General features: G+C 33.5%; 2 protein-coding genes across 2 annotated transcripts; both read left to right on the top strand.

Annotated features, from left to right (window-relative positions):
- On the top strand, positions 1 to 5,941 carry LOC133327656 (organic cation transporter 1-like). The gene is made up of 10 exons (XM_061536178.1): positions 1 to 208; positions 3,244 to 3,406; positions 3,472 to 3,650; positions 3,708 to 3,889; positions 3,953 to 4,197; positions 4,264 to 4,417; positions 5,269 to 5,380; positions 5,462 to 5,621; positions 5,684 to 5,811; positions 5,886 to 5,941. Exons 1-10 carry the CDS (start codon positions 1 to 3, stop codon positions 5,939 to 5,941), a joined length of 1,587 nt encoding a protein of 528 aa, XP_061392162.1.
- Positions 5,942 to 9,658: 3,717 nt separating this feature from the next.
- On the top strand, positions 9,659 to 18,878 carry LOC133327655 (synaptic vesicle glycoprotein 2B-like). The gene is made up of 11 exons (XM_061536177.1): positions 9,659 to 9,719; positions 9,790 to 10,035; positions 15,560 to 15,722; positions 15,799 to 15,977; positions 16,049 to 16,230; positions 16,295 to 16,542; positions 16,614 to 16,767; positions 18,212 to 18,323; positions 18,383 to 18,542; positions 18,606 to 18,733; positions 18,817 to 18,878. The coding sequence occupies exons 1-11, from the start codon at positions 9,659 to 9,661 to the stop codon at positions 18,870 to 18,872; spliced, it is 1,689 nt and encodes a 562-aa protein (XP_061392161.1). The 3' UTR covers positions 18,873 to 18,878.
- The last annotated feature ends 465 nt before the right edge of the window (positions 18,879 to 19,343 follow it).

The following is a 19,343-nucleotide window of genomic DNA, read 5'->3' as shown; positions in this document are numbered from 1 at the left end:
ATGGCAGATCGTCCCGCTGATTTCGAGACAGCCATTAAGGCCTGTGGTTTTGGCCGCTTTAATATTTTCCTACTGATGGCTGGCTTGCCGGTTGTCCTGGCTGCATGTTTTGCCAGTGCTGTAATTTCATACATCCTACCCAGTGCAGAATGTGATCTAAATTTGGATTTATTAGACAAAGGCATCCTTAATGCCATTACATATTGCGGTAAGATATTTACTAAAAACCAAAATATTTTATTATGCCTCCAAAGAGGCATGTATTTTTAATGAATATTTTCTCAAGAATCCTGAAGCAAAGAGACGTGGATTTTTAAAGAATATTTTCTCAAGAATCCTGAAGCAAAGAGACGTGGATTTTTAAAGAATATTTTCTCAAGAATCTTGAAGCAAAGAGGCGTGGATTTTTAAAGAATATTTTCTCAAGAATCCTGAAGCAAAGAGGCGTGGATTTTTAAAGAATATTTTCTCAAGAATCCTGAAGCAAAGAGGCGTGGATTTTTAAAGAATATTTTCTCAAGAATCCTGAAGCAAAGAGGCGTGGATTTTTAAAGAATATTTTCTCAAGAATCCTGAAGCAAAGAGGCGTGGATTTTTAAAGAATATTTTCTCAAGAATCCTGAAGCAAAGAGGCGTGGATTTTTAAAGAATATTTTCTCAAGAATCCTGAAGCAAAGAGGCGTGGATTTTTAAAGAATATTTTCTCAAGAATCCTGAAGCAAAGAGGCGTGGATTTTTAAAGAATATTTTCTCAAGAATCCTGAAGCAAAGAGGCGTGGATTTTTAAAGAATATTTTCTCAAGAATCCTGAAGCAAAGAGGCGTGGATTTTTAAAGAATATTTTCTCAAGAATCCTGAAGCAAAGAGGCGTGGATTTTTAAAGAATATTTTCTCAAGAATCCTGAAGCAAAGAGGCGTGGATTTTTAAAGAATATTTTCTCAAGAATCCTGAAGCAAAGAGGCGTGGATTTTTAAAGAATATTTTCTCAAGAATCCTGAAGCAAAGAGGCGTGGATTTTTAAAGAATATTTTCTCAAGAATCCTGAAGCAAAGAGGCGTGGATTTTTAAAGAATATTTTCTCAAGAATCCTGAAGCAAAGAGGCGTGGATTTTTAAAGAATATTTTCTCAAGAATCCTGAAGCAAAGAGGCGTGGATTTTTAAAGAATATTTTCTCAAGAATCCTGAAGCAAAGAGGCGTGGATTTTTAAAGAATATTTTCTCAAGAATCCTGAAGCAAAGAGGCGTGGATTTTTAAAGAATATTTTCTCAAGAATCCTGAAGCAAAGAGGCGTGGATTTTTAAAGAATATTTTCTCAAGAATCCTGAAGCAAAGAGGCGTGGATTTTTAAAGAATATTTTCTCAAGAATCCTGAAGCAAAGAGGCGTGGATTTTTAAAGAATATTTTCTCAAGAATCCTGAAGCAAAGAGGCGTGGATTTTTAAAGAATATTTTCTCAAGAATCCTGAAGCAAAGAGGCGTGGATTTTTAAAGAATATTTTCTCAAGAATCCTGAAGCAAAGAGGCGTGGATTTTTAAAGAATATTTTCTCAAGAATCCTGAAGCAAAGAGGCGTGGATTTTTAAAGAATATTTTCTCAAGAATCCTGAAGCAAAGAGGCGTGGATTTTTAAAGAATATTTTCTCAAGAATCCTGAAGCAAAGAGGCGTGGATTTTTAAAGAATATTTTCTCAAGAATCCTGAAGCAAAGAGGCGTGGATTTTTAAAGAATATTTTCTCAAGAATCCTGAAGCAAAGAGGCGTGGATTTTTAAAGAATATTTTCTCAAGAATCCTGAAGCAAAGAGGCGTGGATTTTTAAAGAATATTTTCTCAAGAATCCTGAAGCAAAGAGGCGTGGATTTTTAAAGAATATTTTCTCAAGAATCCTGAAGCAAAGAGGCGTGGATTTTTAAAGAATATTTTCTCAAGAATCCTGAAGCAAAGAGGCGTGGATTTTTAAAGAATATTTTCTCAAGAATCCTGAAGCAAAGAGGCGTGGATTTTTAAAGAATATTTTCTCAAGAATCCTGAAGCAAAGAGGCGTGGATTTTTAAAGAATATTTTCTCAAGAATCCTGAAGCAAAGAGGCGTGGATTTTTAAAGAATATTTTCTCAAGAATCCTGAAGCAAAGAGGCGTGGATTTTTAAAGAATATTTTCTCAAGAATCCTGAAGCAAAGAGGCGTGGATTTTTAAAGAATATTTTCTCAAGAATCCTGAAGCAAAGAGGCGTGGATTTTTAAAGAATATTTTCTCAAGAATCCTGAAGCAAAGAGGCGTGGATTTTTAAAGAATATTTTCTCAAGAATCCTGAAGCAAAGAGGCGTGGATTTTTAAAGAATATTTTCTCAAGAATCCTGAAGCAAAGAGGCGTGGATTTTTAAAGAATATTTTCTCAAGAATCCTGAAGCAAAGAGGCGTGGATTTTTAAAGAATATTTTCTCAAGAATCCTGAAGCAAAGAGGCGTGGATTTTTAAAGAATATTTTCTCAAGAATCCTGAAGCAAAGAGGCGTGGATTTTTAAAGAATATTTTCTCAAGAATCCTGAAGCAAAGAGGCGTGGATTTTTAAAGAATATTTTCTCAAGAATCCTGAAGCAAAGAGGCGTGGATTTTTAAAGAATATTTTCTCAAGAATCCTGAAGCAAAGAGGCGTGGATTTTTAAAGAATATTTTCTCAAGAATCCTGAAGCAAAGAGGCGTGGATTTTTAAAGAATATTTTCTCAAGAATCCTGAAGCAAAGAGGCGTGGATTTTTAAAGAATATTTTCTCAAGAATCCTGAAGCAAAGAGGCGTGGATTTTTAAAGAATATTTTCTCAAGAATCCTGAAGCAAAGAGGCGTGGATTTTTAAAGAATATTTTCTCAAGAATCCTGAAGCAAAGAGGCGTGGATTTTTAAAGAATATTTTCTCAAGAATCCTGAAGCAAAGAGGCGTGGATTTTTAAAGAATATTTTCTCAAGAATCCTGAAGCAAAGAGGCGTGGATTTTTAAAGAATATTTTCTCAAGAATCCTGAAGCAAAGAGGCGTGGATTTTTAAAGAATATTTTCTCAAGAATCCTGAAGCAAAGAGGCGTGGATTTTTAAAGAATATTTTCTCAAGAATCCTGAAGCAAAGAGGCGTGGATTTTTAAAGAATATTTTCTCAAGAATCCTGAAGCAAAGAGGCGTGGATTTTTAAAGAATATTTTCTCAAGATGTTTTTACTTGTTGACAATTATTTCTATATTCATATTTCAGGTATGATAATATCCGCCATGGGCTGGGGCTATTTGGCTGACAAAAAAGGCCGACGGAACCTATTAATCTGTGGACATTTACTCGATGTTATTTGTGTTCTATGCGCTGCAATGAGTCAAAGTAGGACCCAGCTGATGATTGCCAAATTTTTTAGTGGAATTGTGTAAGTGAACAAATTATAAAAAAATATGTGGGGATGTTTAACTACCCTCTTTACTTATTTTGCAGAATGTGTGGCCCCTTCGCAATTTTGGTATCATATTTATCCGAATTCCATGGTAGTCATTTTCGTATGCGTATTATGATGATTGTTGGTATTATGATCTCCATTGCCACTTTGACAATGCCGCTGCTGGCCATCGTGGTATTACCGGCAGATTGGAATTTTCAAATATTCAACATGAATTGTAAGATTTTTTTTTAATTTTTGGAGAATTAATGAAAACGTTTGTTGGTGTTCCTAGTTGTTGCGTGGAAAGTGTATTTGGCCGTATGCGGATTACCCAGTCTGCTAAGTAGCGTCATATTTGGTTTTTTCCCCGAAAGTCCACGTTTTCTTATTTCACAAGGAAGAAATACCGAAGCTCTGGAGGTCTTTAGGAAAATGTATGCAGCAAATACAGGGAAATCAAAGGATACATATCCGGTATGTGGGCCAAATATTAAAATTTTAAAAATTATTTAATTTTTGTATTTACAATATTTACAGATTCAAGAATTAATCAAAGAAATTAAACAAAAGGATGAGGGAAGTTTGAATAAAATACAAGTGGCAACCATAGAGGCCAATACCAAGGACATTTGCAATGAAGGTAATCCCGAAATGGGCACAAATAATGTAAAAGATGCCACTCTGATGGATAAACAACCAAATATATTTAAGACATTGTGTTCCAGACAATATTTGGGTTTGAGCATTCAGGTTTGTCTGATTGAATTCTTTATCATGATAGGGTAGGTGTGAATGGAACATTTTCAAGATATGCTATTATAATTTCATATTATTTTCATATTTTTCAGACAAAACACCTTGCGTCTTTGGCTACCGCAATTGTTTGCTTCCCTCAATGAATATGAACAAATTTCGAATGAATCGACCAGCATGTGCACGATTTTTGAGTACAGTGTCAATAAAACGAATCTAATGAAAAATTCCACAGATGAATGTGTTGTGGTAAGTTAACTAATCTACTTCATGGATTCTTGAGCAAACATATTCTTTAAAAATCCACGCCTGTTTGTCTGTTTGCCTGTTTGTCTGAGGCTTCTTGAGAAAATATTCTTTAAAAATCCACGCCTGTTTGTCTGAGGCTGTTTGTCTGTTTGCCTGTTTGTCTGAGGCTTCTTGAGAAAATATTCTTTAAAAATCCACGCCTGTTTGTCTGAGGCTTCTTGAGAAAATATTCTTTAAAAATCCACGCCTGTTTGTCTGAGGCTTCTTGAGAAAATATTCTTTAAAAATCCACGCCTGTTTGTCTGAGGCTTCTTGAGAAAATATTCTTTAAAAATCCACGCCTGTTTGTCTGAGGCTTCTTGAGAAAATATTCTTTAAAAATCCACGCCTGTTTGTCTGAGGCTTCTTGAGAAAATATTCTTTAAAAATCCACGCCTGTTTGTCTGAGGCTTCTTGAGAAAATATTCTTTAAAAATCCACGCCTGTTTGTCTGAGGCTTCTTGAGAAAATATTCTTTAAAAATCCACGCCTGTTTGTCTGAGGCTTCTTGAGAAAATATTCTTTAAAAATCCACGCCTGTTTGTCTGAGGCTTCTTGAGAAAATATTCTTTAAAAATCCACGCCTGTTTGTCTGAGGCTTCTTGAGAAAATATTCTTTAAAAATCCACGCCTGTTTGTCTGAGGCTTCTTGAGAAAATATTCTTTAAAAATCCACGCCTGTTTGTCTGAGGCTTCTTGAGAAAATATTCTTTAAAAATTCATGTTGGTCCCTCTAAAAATATATATTTTTTTAATTTCAGGCTTATAGCTCTGATACCCTGCTCTGATACCATATTCCTTCTTTATTTCAGATTATTACCCCTTCATCCTACACGAATAACATCATTGTGGGCTGTGTTGGTTTTATTATATATTTAGCAGCGGGAACACTCATCACTGCCATAGGAAATAAGAGAATACAGGGTAAGCATGAATGAACAAGAATATTTTATACATTTTCATACTTAAAATGTATTTTTTAAAATTTATTTTCTTAAATTCTAGTTATTGGCCTAACAGTTGCTGGTAGCTGTGGCATCGCCCTCTATTGGTCGTCAACGTCACTGACAACATTGATACTAACATCGACATATTCAGCATTGGGCAGTATGTCGGCATCATCAGCTATTGGATCTTCCGTCAATTTATTTCCGACTTCGTTGAGGTAAAAAACACATTTTTATATTATTATTTTTTTATATTATTATTTTTAATTGCTCGTCGCAGAACAATGATTGTGTCATTGACCTTGATGATTGGTCGCATTGGATCGATAGCTGGTAATGTCGTATTTCCCATTTTTATGTCATTCGGCTGCATCCCACCGATTGCAATGATCGGCATTGTCTTGTATTGTGAGTATTTTGTAGATCATTATTTTTGTATATTTGCGGAGAATTAACTGATGTTTTTCTTCTATGATTTTTAGTGGGCTGTTTATTGTGTGCATTTTTACCAAATTCAAATAAAGTGGAGCTTAAGTGAGAACACACCAGACATTATGTATAAGTAATAAGCAAGAAATTGTAAATACGTCTAATAATAAAAATTGTAATTAAATGAAAATAATACAAATTTTTGATTTTATTAAAATTTGTATAAATATATAAAAAATATGTTTTCGATTTTTTATTAACACTAGAATGCCGAAGGCAGTCATTTTGACTGCTTTCCAATTTCAAGTAAAAAAGCAACTGTGCATTTAATGACACTTTTTTTTAAAATTTTGTGACTTTTTGTATCTCATAGAATTACGTTTATTATAAAAAAATCACCAAATTTAAAATAAAAGTGTCATTAAATGCACAGTTGCTTTTGTACTTGAAATTGGAAAGCGGTCAAAATGACCGCCTTCGGCGTTCTAGTGTTAAATAAGAAATAATATAAAATAATATTTTATGATTATACACCATTTATTATAATAAATTATAAGAGAAAATCAAATTGAAAACTTCTAAAAATTTTGCATGTTTGGGAGCTGAAAGACTCGGTGCTTCTACTTACCCTGAAATTTCCCAGGCGCATAGTAATCTAAAATGAAAACAAAAAAATATTTAAAATTGTGAATATTTAAAAAATATTTTTGTAGGACTATCAGACATATAAGCGTGGATTTTTAAAGAATATTTTCCCAAGGATTGGATTTTTAAAGAATATTTTCCCAAGGACTAGGATAGCATCAAGCGTGGATTTTTAAAGAATATTTTCCCAAGGACTAGGATAGCATCAAGCGTGGATTTTTAAAGAATATTTTCCCAAGGACTAGGATAGCATCAAGCGTGGATTTTTAAAGAATATTTTCCCAAGGACTAGGATAGCATCAAGCGTGGATTTTTAAAGAATATTTTCTAAGGACTGTGAGAGCTAGAAGCGTGGATTTTTAAAGAATATTTTCTAAGGACTGTGAGAGCTAGAAGCGTGGATTTTTAAAGAATATTTTTTGAGGGACTAGAAGAGCTTTAAGCGTGGACTTTTACGGAATATTTTCTGAGGGACTAGGAGAGCTATAAGCGTGGATTTTTACAGAATATTTTCCCAAGGACTTGGAGAGCTATAAGAGTGGATTTTTAAAGAATATTTTGCCAAGGTCTAGGAGAGCATTAAGCGTGAATTTTTAAAGAATATTTTCCCAAGTACTAGGAGAGCTATAAGCGTGTATTTTTAAAGAATATTTTCCTAAGGACTGTGATAGCTAGAAGCGTGGATTTTTAACGAATATTTTTTGAGGGACTAGAAAAGCTATAAGCGTGGATTTTTAAAGAATATTTTCCCAAGAAATGGGAGAGCTATAAGCGTGGATTTTTAAAGAATATTTTCCCCAGGAATGGGAGAGCTATAAGCGTGGATTTTAAAGAATATTTTCCCAAGGACTAGAAAAGCTATGAACGTGGATTTTTAAAGAATATTTTCTGAAGGACTAGGAGAGCTATAAGCGTGGATTTTTACAGAATATTTTCCCAAGGACTTGGAGAGCTATAAGCGTGGATTTTTACAGAATATGTTTTGAGGGACTAGGAGAGCTATAAGCGTGGATTTTTAAAGAATATTTTCCCAAGGACTAGGAGAGCTATAAGCGTGGATTTTTAAAAAATATTTTCCTAAGGACTAGGAGAGCTATAAGCGTGGATTTTTAAAGAATATTTTCCCAAGGACTAGAAAAGCTATGAGCGTGGATTTTTAAAGAATATTTTCTAGGGACTAGGAGAGCTATAAGCGTGGATTTTTAAAGAATATTTTCTGAGGGACTAGGAGAGCTATAAGCGTGGATTTTTACAGAATATTTTCCCAAGGACTTGGAGAGCTATAAGCGAGGATTTTTACAAAATATTTATTGAGGTACTAGGAGAGCTATATTTTTAAAGAATATTTTGTGAGGGACTAGGAGAGCTATAAGCGTGGATTTTAAAGAATATTTTGTGAGGGACTACGAGGGCTATAAGCGTGGATTTTTAAAGAATATTTTATGAGGGACTAGGAGGGCTATAAGCGTGGATTTTTAAAGAATATTATGTGAGGGACTACGAGGGCTATAAGCGTGGATTTTTAAAGAATATTTTGTGAGGGCCTAGGAGGGCTATAAGCGTGGATTTTTATTTTGTGAGGGCCTAGGATGGCTATAAGCGTGGATTTTTAAAGAATATTTTGTGAGGGCCTAGGAGGGCTTTAAGGGTGGATTTTTAAAGAATAAAGCATGAAGCTAGGATTTTAAAAAATAGTTTTGAGGAACTAGCAAAATATTTGGTTTCTTTGGACCAAATCCTATTCAGATAATATGGAGTCGATTTACAAATGTCCGTTGGTCTGTCTGGGCTGGTGCGCACGATAATACGATCGTAATATTTATTCCATAGTTTAAGTTCGAAGCTGGTCCACTCCTTCTCGCACCTCCTCCACAAAATGATCAACATTTTGTAAAGAGTTAATTTTATAACATCATGCGAACATACTATCCAATTTGAACCAAACTTGGGACCCATTGGTTCACTCCTTCTGGTACCTCCCCCACAATGGTCAATATTGTCAATATTTACTAGTCCAATATTAGCGAATGTCCGATTTGAATAAAATTTTGCACATTATCTTTAACAAGCCTAGATCTAGTCCGAGGGTGGCACCCGTCGGTCCTCTCCTTCTGGTACCTCCACTACAAAGGGTCAATATTTTATAATGTCGTAATTTTAATTTGATGCTAATTGAATAACTTAATTGATCAGCATTAAATCCGCAACTTCTTTGATGAAAGAACATATGCCTTATATAAAGCGGATAATAAAATCTATGTGTAATTCAAAACAATATCTGTGCTATTTACATAAACATAAGTGTATCTTTATTACATTTTTGCAATGTTGTCATGCTCGGCATAATGAACAGTTCGTGTTGATCGTGTCTCCACAGAAGGAGGCGATCATAAATATCAAACGTCATTATGTTGATGACACTGAGACGAAAGAAAAACAATAACAAACCCAAAAATGATGACAACAACAAGAACATTGACAATACAAACAGTTAGTCGCCTTCTTGTGTCATATAAAGGTGTTATTATGATAATAATAAGTAGACATACCTACATACATATGGACATTCAAAGATAAGATCAAAACAAAAAATACCACTTGGAATCATCATCATCATCTTTCAGCAGGCTAATGGATACTCATTACGAATTTTAACAAAGAAAACATTTTTTGATAGGGGATCAAAAATTGGCAAAAACTGCTGCTAATTTCGAGAAAGTGGTCTAGGGATATTCCATGCCATTCATTCTTCCTGTTGCTGATACTAAGGCCAGAAACAAAACGAAAAAAATCGCAAACATTTACCAGATTTTCTTTTTATTATCGGAATATATTTGCAAAAGCCCCCATATCATATTTTTTATGAATGAAGATAATATGGGAGATAATGTCGTACGTCGGTCTTCGTTGTCGTAAGCCAAATAATGAGTATATAAAAATTTAGTTTTTTTATAAGAAGATTTAACATCTCGGGTTATTAATCAGTTAGTCTCGGGATGTTTAATGGAACGGTTCAAAATTTAGTGAAAATTGAAATTTCGAGTGAAAAAATTGGCAGTTCAAAAAACATGTGTTGATAATCAAGGAAAAACAAACCAAAAATAATAATAAAATAAATAAATTTAAAAAATAATTCTGTGATTGTGCCGAAAAAGTTCAAAATTCTGTCCTGCCATTCAATATGGGGTCCATGACGACAGCACCAACAGCTACCATCTCCAATACCACCAACACTGAAAAAGGTGTGTGTGTATGATTTTTAATATTATTATTATTTTTTGAATTGTAAAGAATAATAATATTTGCTTTCAGATAATCGCAATAATAACAAGGACAACAACAGCCCCTCCATGTCTGACGGTCCAGCTGATTTTGAAACAGCCATTAAGGCCTGCGGATTTGGCCGTTTTAATATTTTATTATTATTTGCGGCCTTGCCAGCCGTCATGGCAACAGTCCTCGAAACGGCTGTGGTTTCATATATCCTGCCCAGTGCTGAATGTGATCTTAGTTTGGATCTACTAGATAAGGGCATTCTAAATGCCATTACTTATTGTGGTAAGATATATATTTTTTCAATATGTTACATAATTCGGAAGAAAAGCTCAGATCCCAAAATTGTCAACCATGAGTTCTACAGTCTTCACTCAGAAAAAATTGATTGAATTATAATTGGGATATTGAACACTAAAATTTGAATGAGGCTCACATATGTTGGGTGAATTAGAAGTATTTGGAAAATAATATTAAACGTTTACGAAAATGTACTATGTTGGTTAACGACCTCCAGGTTGATATTGAAAATGGAATATATGGGTCCACGTTTAGGGTAGATCTCATATTACTGTACTTAAATTTTCCGGGATTCTAAGGATTTTTCACAGGGGTTTTTATTCGAAATGGCTGTAATTTGATATTATGGTTTCAAAACATATTATTTTACCAGGCATAGGTAAAGTCCGAAGATGGAACCCAATGGTGAACTCTTTCTGGTACATCTCCTAAAATTGGTCAAATGTTGAAAACTTTTTTAATCCGAAACGAATGGTGTAGAATCTCCGATTTGATGCCAAATATGCAAATCGTAATATTTTTTTCTAACAACATTAAAATTGGAAAGTGGGACCCACCGGTTCACTCCTTCCATACAAAATTTTACTGGAAATTCATTTTAATATCATGTGATCGGACTAAAGTTGCCACAACCTATTATCTTTACAAAGCGTAGATCAAATTCCAAATGTCCTACTTTCAAACCCATATTAACTTTGAAAATTGGGAAAATCGGTCCACACCTTCTGGTGCCTCCCCCGCAAAATGATCAAAAATGTACTGAAAATGTACAAAGGGTCCACAAAGAGTCAAAATTTTGAAAACTTGTAAATTTCATATGGAATGAACGGAATTTCCAAATTTTGCACAGTAATATATTTACATTCCATAACATTTTGAAAAATTTTTAATCCAATATCAAGATAATGGAATGTCTGATTTAAGGGGACCCCCCCCATTCTCGGTGTCAAAATTTTTGTTGATATAATTCGAATCTACACTGATTAAGGAATGTCTCTACAAAATTTCAAGTGAAAATCTCAAGAAGTCTTGAAGATATATCCGATTTATTGTATCAACATTAAGTGACGGCTAAAGGGCTTCTCAAACTTTAAACGCGTTTTACTCTAAACATTTTTTTGTGAATGGCGGGCACGATAACTCAAAAACCAATAATCCAATCGGTTCCAAATTTTGCAGCGTTTCTCTGAGAGTGTATAGCTCTCGTATGAACTAGGATAAAGCCAATGAAGATCTTCCTTATTTTTTAACATGGTTTTTGGTAAAAAATCGGCGATTTTCCAAAAAAAAATTTTCAAAGGTCCACCATTTTGTTAATTTTAGAGCGAAGTCAATAATCCTAGTTCATACGAGAGCCAGACATGTCCTCTTTCTAACACAGTTGGAATTTTCGGATTCCGATGTTCCAGTGAGGAGTTATCATGCCCGCCATCGAAAATGTGGACTTTTCTTTGCACCCAAAAAACAACAACAACAAATTTTTGTAAATTATTTGTCTTCCTTTTTAAATCTTCAAATATATATGTGCCAAGTTACAAACCTTACCAAGCATTGGTATTCATTTACCAGCCCATTTAAAATCTTAAAAATAAAAAAATCGAGAATGGGGGGGGGGGGTTCCCTTAATCGAAACTGTGCAAATTGTAAAATTGAACGGATCTGTAAAGTCGGACGTGGCCGACCATATGATACCCTACCACATATCACTCAGCTTCTGCAGATCTATATCCCAAGCCTGGGTAATATTTCGCGTAATTCTAATTTTTACAATTGTGGCGTGGCGTTTGCAGTCTATTTCATCCTCGAAATATCATCTGATAATAGTCGAAAATGATAGGCGTCGTCATAGACCATAACTTTTACCTCATGCACCTCCAGTGTGGTAAGGGTAATACTAAACCAGGGATGGTCCGTATGACGAATTTTTAGGTTTTTGACCGTCAAAAAGGTGTAAACGTCGAAAACGTCATATACCTGTATAAAATGTAATAAATGTAGTAAACGTCGTTTATTTCAATATTATCAGCATATAAAGTTATTTTCAAGAATATATATTATTTTTACATATATCTGACTATTCCTTGCTAGAACTGATAAAAATTTCTAAATTTTTTTGAGAAGAAAATTTTCAAATTTTTTATGGATTTGAGTAAAGCATGCGTAATTTCGAAATTGATTAAAGGAAATAGCTATTTTGTCAAAAACCTAATGGATGTGGGTAGGTTTCCGACGTTTCTACGTCGGAAATGTATGTCATTTACGTCACTGTTTCTGACAGCCCATCTCTGTACTAAACAATATAAGAATTCATAGATAAAGTTTAAGTATAGCACATACTTCAATATAATGGGTATCAATTTAAAGGTCAGGTCCTCTTGGATATACGATCAACTTCTCAGGTCTCTATCCTTCTGGCCTAAATATATATACATCATAATAAGCTATATTTAAATTAAATTATTATTATTAAATATTCAACGATCTTCACTAAAACAGTCAGACCCCTTTCTCTGTGTAAAGTTCCGTGATGTTCGGGCCATAACTGCAGATGCGCAACCAGAAAAACAGATACAAATATAGTTTTTGGTCTATCGCCATCTTAAACTTCTCCAAATATTGTCAACTTTTTAAAAAAACATATACCTTATACAAAGCGAATAAAAAGCCTGTGTTTAATTCGGTAGACCTTCGCGAATCATAGGCTGAGGGTATATATCTACCGGCAACACCGACTATTACTGTTTTATTTGTTATATTGTAATAGTTTATTTTCTTATCAATCAAGCTAACTTCCGATGGGCAGGACAATTGCGAAGAAGGGTCCACGTTTAGACATATTCCCATTACAACCGATGGTAGGCACATCCACCCTCCAAAAACTATCAATATCTGTCTACGTTTTTAGTTGCTGAGATGTTAGTACAAATTACCATTAAAATTTGCTGAGATTTAGTATTCTAAGTCACAAAATTCTCTTAAAAAATTGTTGTTATACCACTTTTAGGTATTTCCCATACTGTCGATGCAATGAAAAACAGACAAGATTTTCATAAAGTACACAAAAAAAAAAAAAAAAATGAGAGGACCAATGCCGAAAAAGTTGTACAAGGACATCTTATAAGCTACTAACTTTTCGAACCCACTGTGACCACTGTTGTCAAAACTTCATTGAAAAAATTGTAGAATGTGCTAAGAGATTAATAACTGGTAAGGAAAGTAGTGAAGTTGGGCTGGACCGACTATATGATACCCTTCAGCATTTTGGATATATTCTACATATGTATCCTAACAATTGAACAAATTTGAATATGTGACCTGTATCTATAAGTGAACCAGCTAACATTAACACTAGAACGCCGAAGGCAGTCATTTTGACCGCTTTCCAATTTCAAGTACAAAAGCAACTGTGCATTTAATGACACTTTTTTTTAAAATTTGATGAATTTTTTATAATAAACGTAATTCTATGACGTACAAAAAGTCACCAAATTTAAAAAAAAGTGTCATTAAATGCACAGTTGCTTTTGTACTTGAAATTGGAAAGCGGTCAAAATGACTGCCTTCGGCGTTCTAGTGTTAATACATACACATGCAAACTATAATTTAGTGTCGTTTGCGTAAAATTTATAGAGTTGTTTGCGTACAATAGGACAAATTTATGTAAATCGATTTATAGCACATTATTGAAATATATATGGAAGCTATGTCTGCATCCGCACCAATTTTATAACAAAAAAAAAACGCAATAACGTCATTCTTGTCTCAATTTGATACGTTGTGCAAAATTTCGTACAAATCAAAAGATACATAAGGACTTTATTACACCATTTACATCATATATATATATATATATATATGGGAGGTACACCTAAACCTGATACCATATTCATGAAACTTATAAAATTAATTCAGTACGTTGTGCTATATAACGTGCAAATCGAAAGATATATAGAGACTTTGGTGCACCATTTACACTAAATCGGACGAAAATATATATACGGAAGCTATATGTAAATATGAACCGATTTTTTCAAATTTCAATTGAGTTCGTCCTTGTACCAAATAAATGAGCTGTGCCATATTTCATTCAATTCGAATCGAAAATGCGACCTTTACTTTCTTTACAATTTAACATGGACAAACAGACGGACGGACAGACATAAATTGACTCAGAAAGTGATTCTATGCATATTCTCAAAAGGAACAATGGATCTATCTCGTTTCCTTTTGCCAGTTACAAACATATGCACAAAGACATAATACCCTGTACCACAGTGTGGTGAAAGGTAAAAAAAACATTTCATAAACCCTCAAGGGTTATGAAACATTTGCTACTGGGTTTGAAGGATTCATCAATGTTTTTGGATCCTGTTTTTTCATGTTACTTCTCTTGTGTTATTGGGATGAAGTGTTGCTAACAGAATGGCATATTCATTATACACTCCGTTTTATTCTATACAAGTTTATAAATTAATAGCCTTTGAACCTATAATGAAAAGTTTCTGCCTGAAGCCTTTTTAACATCTGAGAAACCCCAATTCCAATTCTACCCATTTCTGTTGTACTATTTTGTCCGCTAAGGATATTTTGCTATTCCGAAAACTGGACTTTTCAATGCCAAACATCCTTTTTTATACCAAAATTTCAAATCCCTATTATAACACTGTGCGACACAAAAATTATTCAGGGGTTCTAATGTACCAATTCTGTTTAGTTGGAGTCCCTGGACCACGAAAATTCCTTTGGTTTTTCTGACAAAATCATTTCGGATTTTTGTGTTATCATTTCGGATTTAAAAATAACTGAAATATTTATTTTTCATTGCAACTTCGATCATGTAGCTCATCTCGAAAGAGATGAGGGCATAAACTTCTGAACGTTTTTAAAAAAGGAGATTTCTATGAGGCGAAGCTCGATGTATTTTCGATTCTCCCCTCTAAATGCCACTGTCTATAGAGCAGAGAGTTCATCTCTCAATGAAGCTTAAAAAATAATTTGAAAGCTTTTCAACTGGGAAATTTGGAGAAAAACTGAGACTACTCAAGTCGTTACATAATTTGCGATTATTGAAATCATGCTGGTGGTGATCAATCAAACACTTTAGTAGTCTAAAAAAAACATTTAAAGAATCTTTAAGGGCTCTAAGGAAAAGATATATATATTTTTTAAATCCATGATTTAATGGACTCTAAGAAAAATATATTTTAAAAATCGTCGCTTTGGTGGGCTCTCAAAAATATATTATTTAAAAAATCCTCTGTGGACTGTCAGCAAAATATATTTTATGAAATTCACGCCTTGATAGGTTCTCAAAATATATTTTTTGATAATACTAATTAATGGATATCAGAAAAATATTATTTTAAAAATCCAAGACTCAATGGACTCCCAGAAAAATATTATTCTAAAAATCTACACATTAATGGGCTCTTCAATCCAACACTTATATAATTTTCTATATAAAGTAAACCACATTTATTTATGTAATTTTTCTATATTCTTTTTCCAGGTATGATTACATCCGCCATTGGTTGGGGTTATTTGGCTGATAATAAGGGTCGTCGAAATTTACTTATTGTTGGATTCTTCCTCGATGTGGTTTGTGTTCTCTGTGGAGCTATGAGTCAGAGTCGAACACAGCTGATGATTGCAAAATATTTTGGTGGATTTGTGTAAGTATTCGACGCACCTCCATGGTTCTTAAACTGGAGAACTTTACTATAAACCATAATTCTTTCGTGTTTCTAGCATGTGCGGTCCCTTTGCTGTTCTGATGACATATCTATCCGAATTTCATGGCACCAATTTCCGTTCCCGCATTATGATGATAATTGGTGTTATGTTCTCGATGGCGGCAATTTTATTGCCTGTATTGGCTTTGCTGATATTACCGCTGGACTGGAATTTCGATATATTTAATATGAATTGTAAGTGAAGAAGAAGAAGAAAAACAATTGCGAACTTCAAGAAGTAATAATGATTTCTCATCATCTTATAGTTGTTTCATGGAAAATGTATTTGGCCATTTGTGGCATACCAAGTCTGCTAAGTTGTATCCTGTTCTGTTTCTTTCCCGAGAGTCCTCGATTTCTTATTACCCAAGGTAGAAATGCCGAGGCATTGGAGGCATTTAAGACTATCTATGCCGTTAATACCAGAAAATCAAAGGATACATATCCCGTAAGTAGAAAAATAAAATTTTTTCAAATTTTAAATAAAAAATTGGAACCATATTATCTTTTAGGTCAAAGAGTTGATAAAGGAGATCAAACAAAAAGAAGATAATTCGGATAAAATTAGTGTTGCCACCATTGAGGCTAATATGAATGATATTGGTAATGCTGAGAAGCAGTCTGCCGAAAATAATAATAATGTTGATACGGAAGCCGCACTGATGGACAAACAACCGAATACCTTTAAAGTTTTGTGCTCCAAACAATATGTGGGCTTGTGCTTCCGGGTGTGTCTGATGCAATTCTTTATTTTATTGGGGTGGGTTTCAAGGTGTCTTAATTTGTGTAAGTTTTTATAAAATAAAATGCTTTTCTTTTATAAATTTTCAGTCAAAACACAATGCGCCTTTGGCTACCCCAAATGTTTGCTTCCCTCAACGAATATGAACAAATCTCCAATGAGAGTACCAGTATGTGTACCATTCTGGAATATAGTGTCAATAAAACGGAGCTAGTGAAAAATCCCGTGGATGAGTGTACTGTGGTATGTTTTAGAGTACAATTTCTCAAAAATGTTATTTAAAAAAATCCAAGCCTTTATGGGCTCGCAGAAAAGTATTATTTAAAAAAATCCAAGCCTTAATGAGCTCGAAGAAAAGTATTATTTAAAAAATCTCCACCTTAATGAGCTCTCAGAAATATTATTTAAAAAAATCTCCGCCTTAATGGGCTCTCAGAAATATTATTTAAAAATCTACGCCTTAAAAATCAACACCTTAATGGGCTCTCAGAAATATTTAAAAATCTATGCCTTAAAAAATCAACGCCTTAATGGGCTCTCAGAAATATTATTTAAAAATCTACGCCTTAAAAAATCAACGCCTTAATGGGCTCTCAGAAATATTATTTAAAAATCTACGCCTTAAAAAATCAACGCCTTAATGGGCTCTCAGAAATATTATTTAAAAATCTACGCCTTAATGGGCTCTCAGAAATATTATTTAAAAATCTACGCCTTAAAAAATCAACGCTTTAATGGGCTCTCAGAAATATTATTTAAAAATCTACGCCTTAAAAAATCAACGCCATAATGGGCTCTCAGAAATATTATTTAAAAATCTACGCCTTAATGAACTCTCAGAAATATTATTTAAAACTCAACGCCTTAAAAAATCAACGCCATAATGGGCTCTCAGAAATATAATTTAAAAATCTACGCCTTAATGGTCTCGCAGAAAAGTATTATTTAAAAATCTACACCTTAAAAAATCCACGCCTTAATGGTCTCTCAGAAATATTATTTAAAAATTTACACCTTAAAAAATCCACGCCTTAATGGTCTCTCAGAAATATTATTTAAAAATTTACACCTTAAAAAATCCACGCCTTAATGGTCTCTCAGAAATATTATTTAAAAATCTACACCTTAAAAATCCACGCCTTAATGGTCTCTCAGAAATATTATTTAAAAATCTACACCTTAAAAAATCCACGCCTTAATGGTCTCTCAGAAATATTATTTAAAAAATCCACGACTTAATGGTCTCTCAGAAAAGTATCATTTGAAAAATCCACGCCTTAATGTTCTCTCAGAAAAGTATAATTTAAAAAAAAACACGCCTTAATGGGCTCGCAGAAAAGTATTATTTAAAAAAATCCACATCTTAATAGGATTTCAGAAAAATACTATTAAAAAAATAACACCTTAATGGGCTCTCAGAAAAAAATATTTTCAAAATCAACTCCGTAATAGGCTCTCAGTAAAATATATTTTTTTATGGGGGTTCAGAAAAAATATATTTTATTAGATACACTTCTTTTTGGATTCTCCAAAGAATTCTATAGAGTTCATAATGGGCGCTCAGAGAAATATTTTAACAAAATTCACACCTAATTGGGCTATCAGGAATATATTTTATACAACAATTGGCTCCCAGAAAATTTTTGATTGGATTCTTAGTTTATGATATATTCCTTTTTAATTTCAGATTATTACTCCCGCTTCCTATACCAACAACATTATTGTGGCCTGTATTGGTTTTGCGACATATTTAGTGGCTGGTTCACTAATCAATGCCCTGGGAAATAAGAGAATTCAAGGTAAGTTCATGTTCGGAATTAATAAGTCCTTGAAATCAACCTTTTACATTTTATTTCAGTTATTGGTCTATTGGCTGCCGGTACCTGTGGCTTCGCACTCTATTGGTCCTCATCATCGCTGACGACATTAATTATTACCTCAATATATTCGGCATTGGGTAGTATGTCTGCTACATCGTCTATTGGAACTTCTGTCAATCTATTTCCAACTTCACTAAGGTAAAAATTCAAAATCTATGAAGAAAATATTTTTTCTAATTCGAATAATTTCTATCCACGTAGAACAATGATTGTATCGCTGACCATGATGATTGGTCGCATGGGTTCCATATTGGGTAATGTCATGTTTCCCATTTTCATGTCATTCGGTTGTATTCCACCGTTTGTGATGGTCGGTGTGGTCATGTATCGTAAGTATTAATCAAGGAAATCGATTGATGTTTCTGAGAGATATTTTGGTATTAATTCGAAATTTTTTGTTATTTTTTTTCAGTTGGCTGTTTATTGGCTGCATTTTTACCAAGTACAAATAAACTAGAACTTAAGTAAAATAAATGTGTGTTTTTTGTAAATGTGTAATTTATTAATTAATAGTATTTAGTGAAGAAATGCAATTTTGTAAATTAACAGATAATGTATTTTAAATTAATTTGTATGTAGCAGATAAATAAAAACATCATAAAAGGAAACCAATAATATCGAAGTTTGAAATTTATGTTATAGGAGGCCTAAATCAAAAAAATATATCTGAGATCCCAATAAATAATATTAATAATAATAATTTTCTGAGAGCCTATCAAGGCGTGGATTGTTGGAATAATAGTTTTCTGAGAGCCCATCAAGGCGTGGATTGTTAGAATAATAATTTTCTGAGAACCGATCAAGGCGTGGGATGTTGGAATAATAATTTTCTGAGAGCCCATCATGGCGTGGATTGTTGGAATAATAATTTTCTGAGAGCCCATTAATGCGTGGATTGTTGAAATAATAATTTTCTGAGATCCCATCAAGGCGTGGATT

Source organism: Musca vetustissima, unplaced genomic scaffold (genome assembly GCF_032173495.1).
Source record: "Musca vetustissima isolate MV318-11 ecotype Yass unplaced genomic scaffold, APGP_CSIRO_Mvet_v1 utg12009, whole genome shotgun sequence".
Lineage (NCBI taxonomy): Eukaryota > Metazoa > Arthropoda > Insecta > Diptera > Muscidae > Musca > Musca vetustissima.
The sequence above is the reverse complement of the archived record's forward strand: the minus strand, read 5'-3'. Positions and strand labels throughout refer to the sequence as shown.

What these genes read in the sequence shown, in the direction of transcription:
- LOC133327655 (XM_061536177.1), top strand. Translation starts at nt 9,659, where the DNA reads ATGGGGTCCATGACGACAGCACCAACAGCTACCATCTCCAATACCACC. An exon ending in AAATATTTTGGTGGATTTGT is followed by an intron (nt 15,723 to 15,798) that starts GTAAGTATTCGA and finishes TCGTGTTTCTAG; the next exon opens with CATGTGCGGTCCCTTTGCTG. An exon ending in GGTCGGTGTGGTCATGTATC is followed by an intron (nt 18,734 to 18,816) that starts GTAAGTATTAAT and finishes ATTTTTTTTCAG; the next exon opens with TTGGCTGTTTATTGGCTGCA.
- LOC133327656 (XM_061536178.1), top strand. Translation starts at nt 1, where the DNA reads ATGGCAGATCGTCCCGCTGATTTCGAGACAGCCATTAAGGCCTGTGGT. An exon ending in CCACAGATGAATGTGTTGTG is followed by an intron (nt 4,418 to 5,268) that starts GTAAGTTAACTA and finishes TCTTTATTTCAG; the next exon opens with ATTATTACCCCTTCATCCTA. An exon ending in GATCGGCATTGTCTTGTATT is followed by an intron (nt 5,812 to 5,885) that starts GTGAGTATTTTG and finishes TATGATTTTTAG; the next exon opens with TGGGCTGTTTATTGTGTGCA.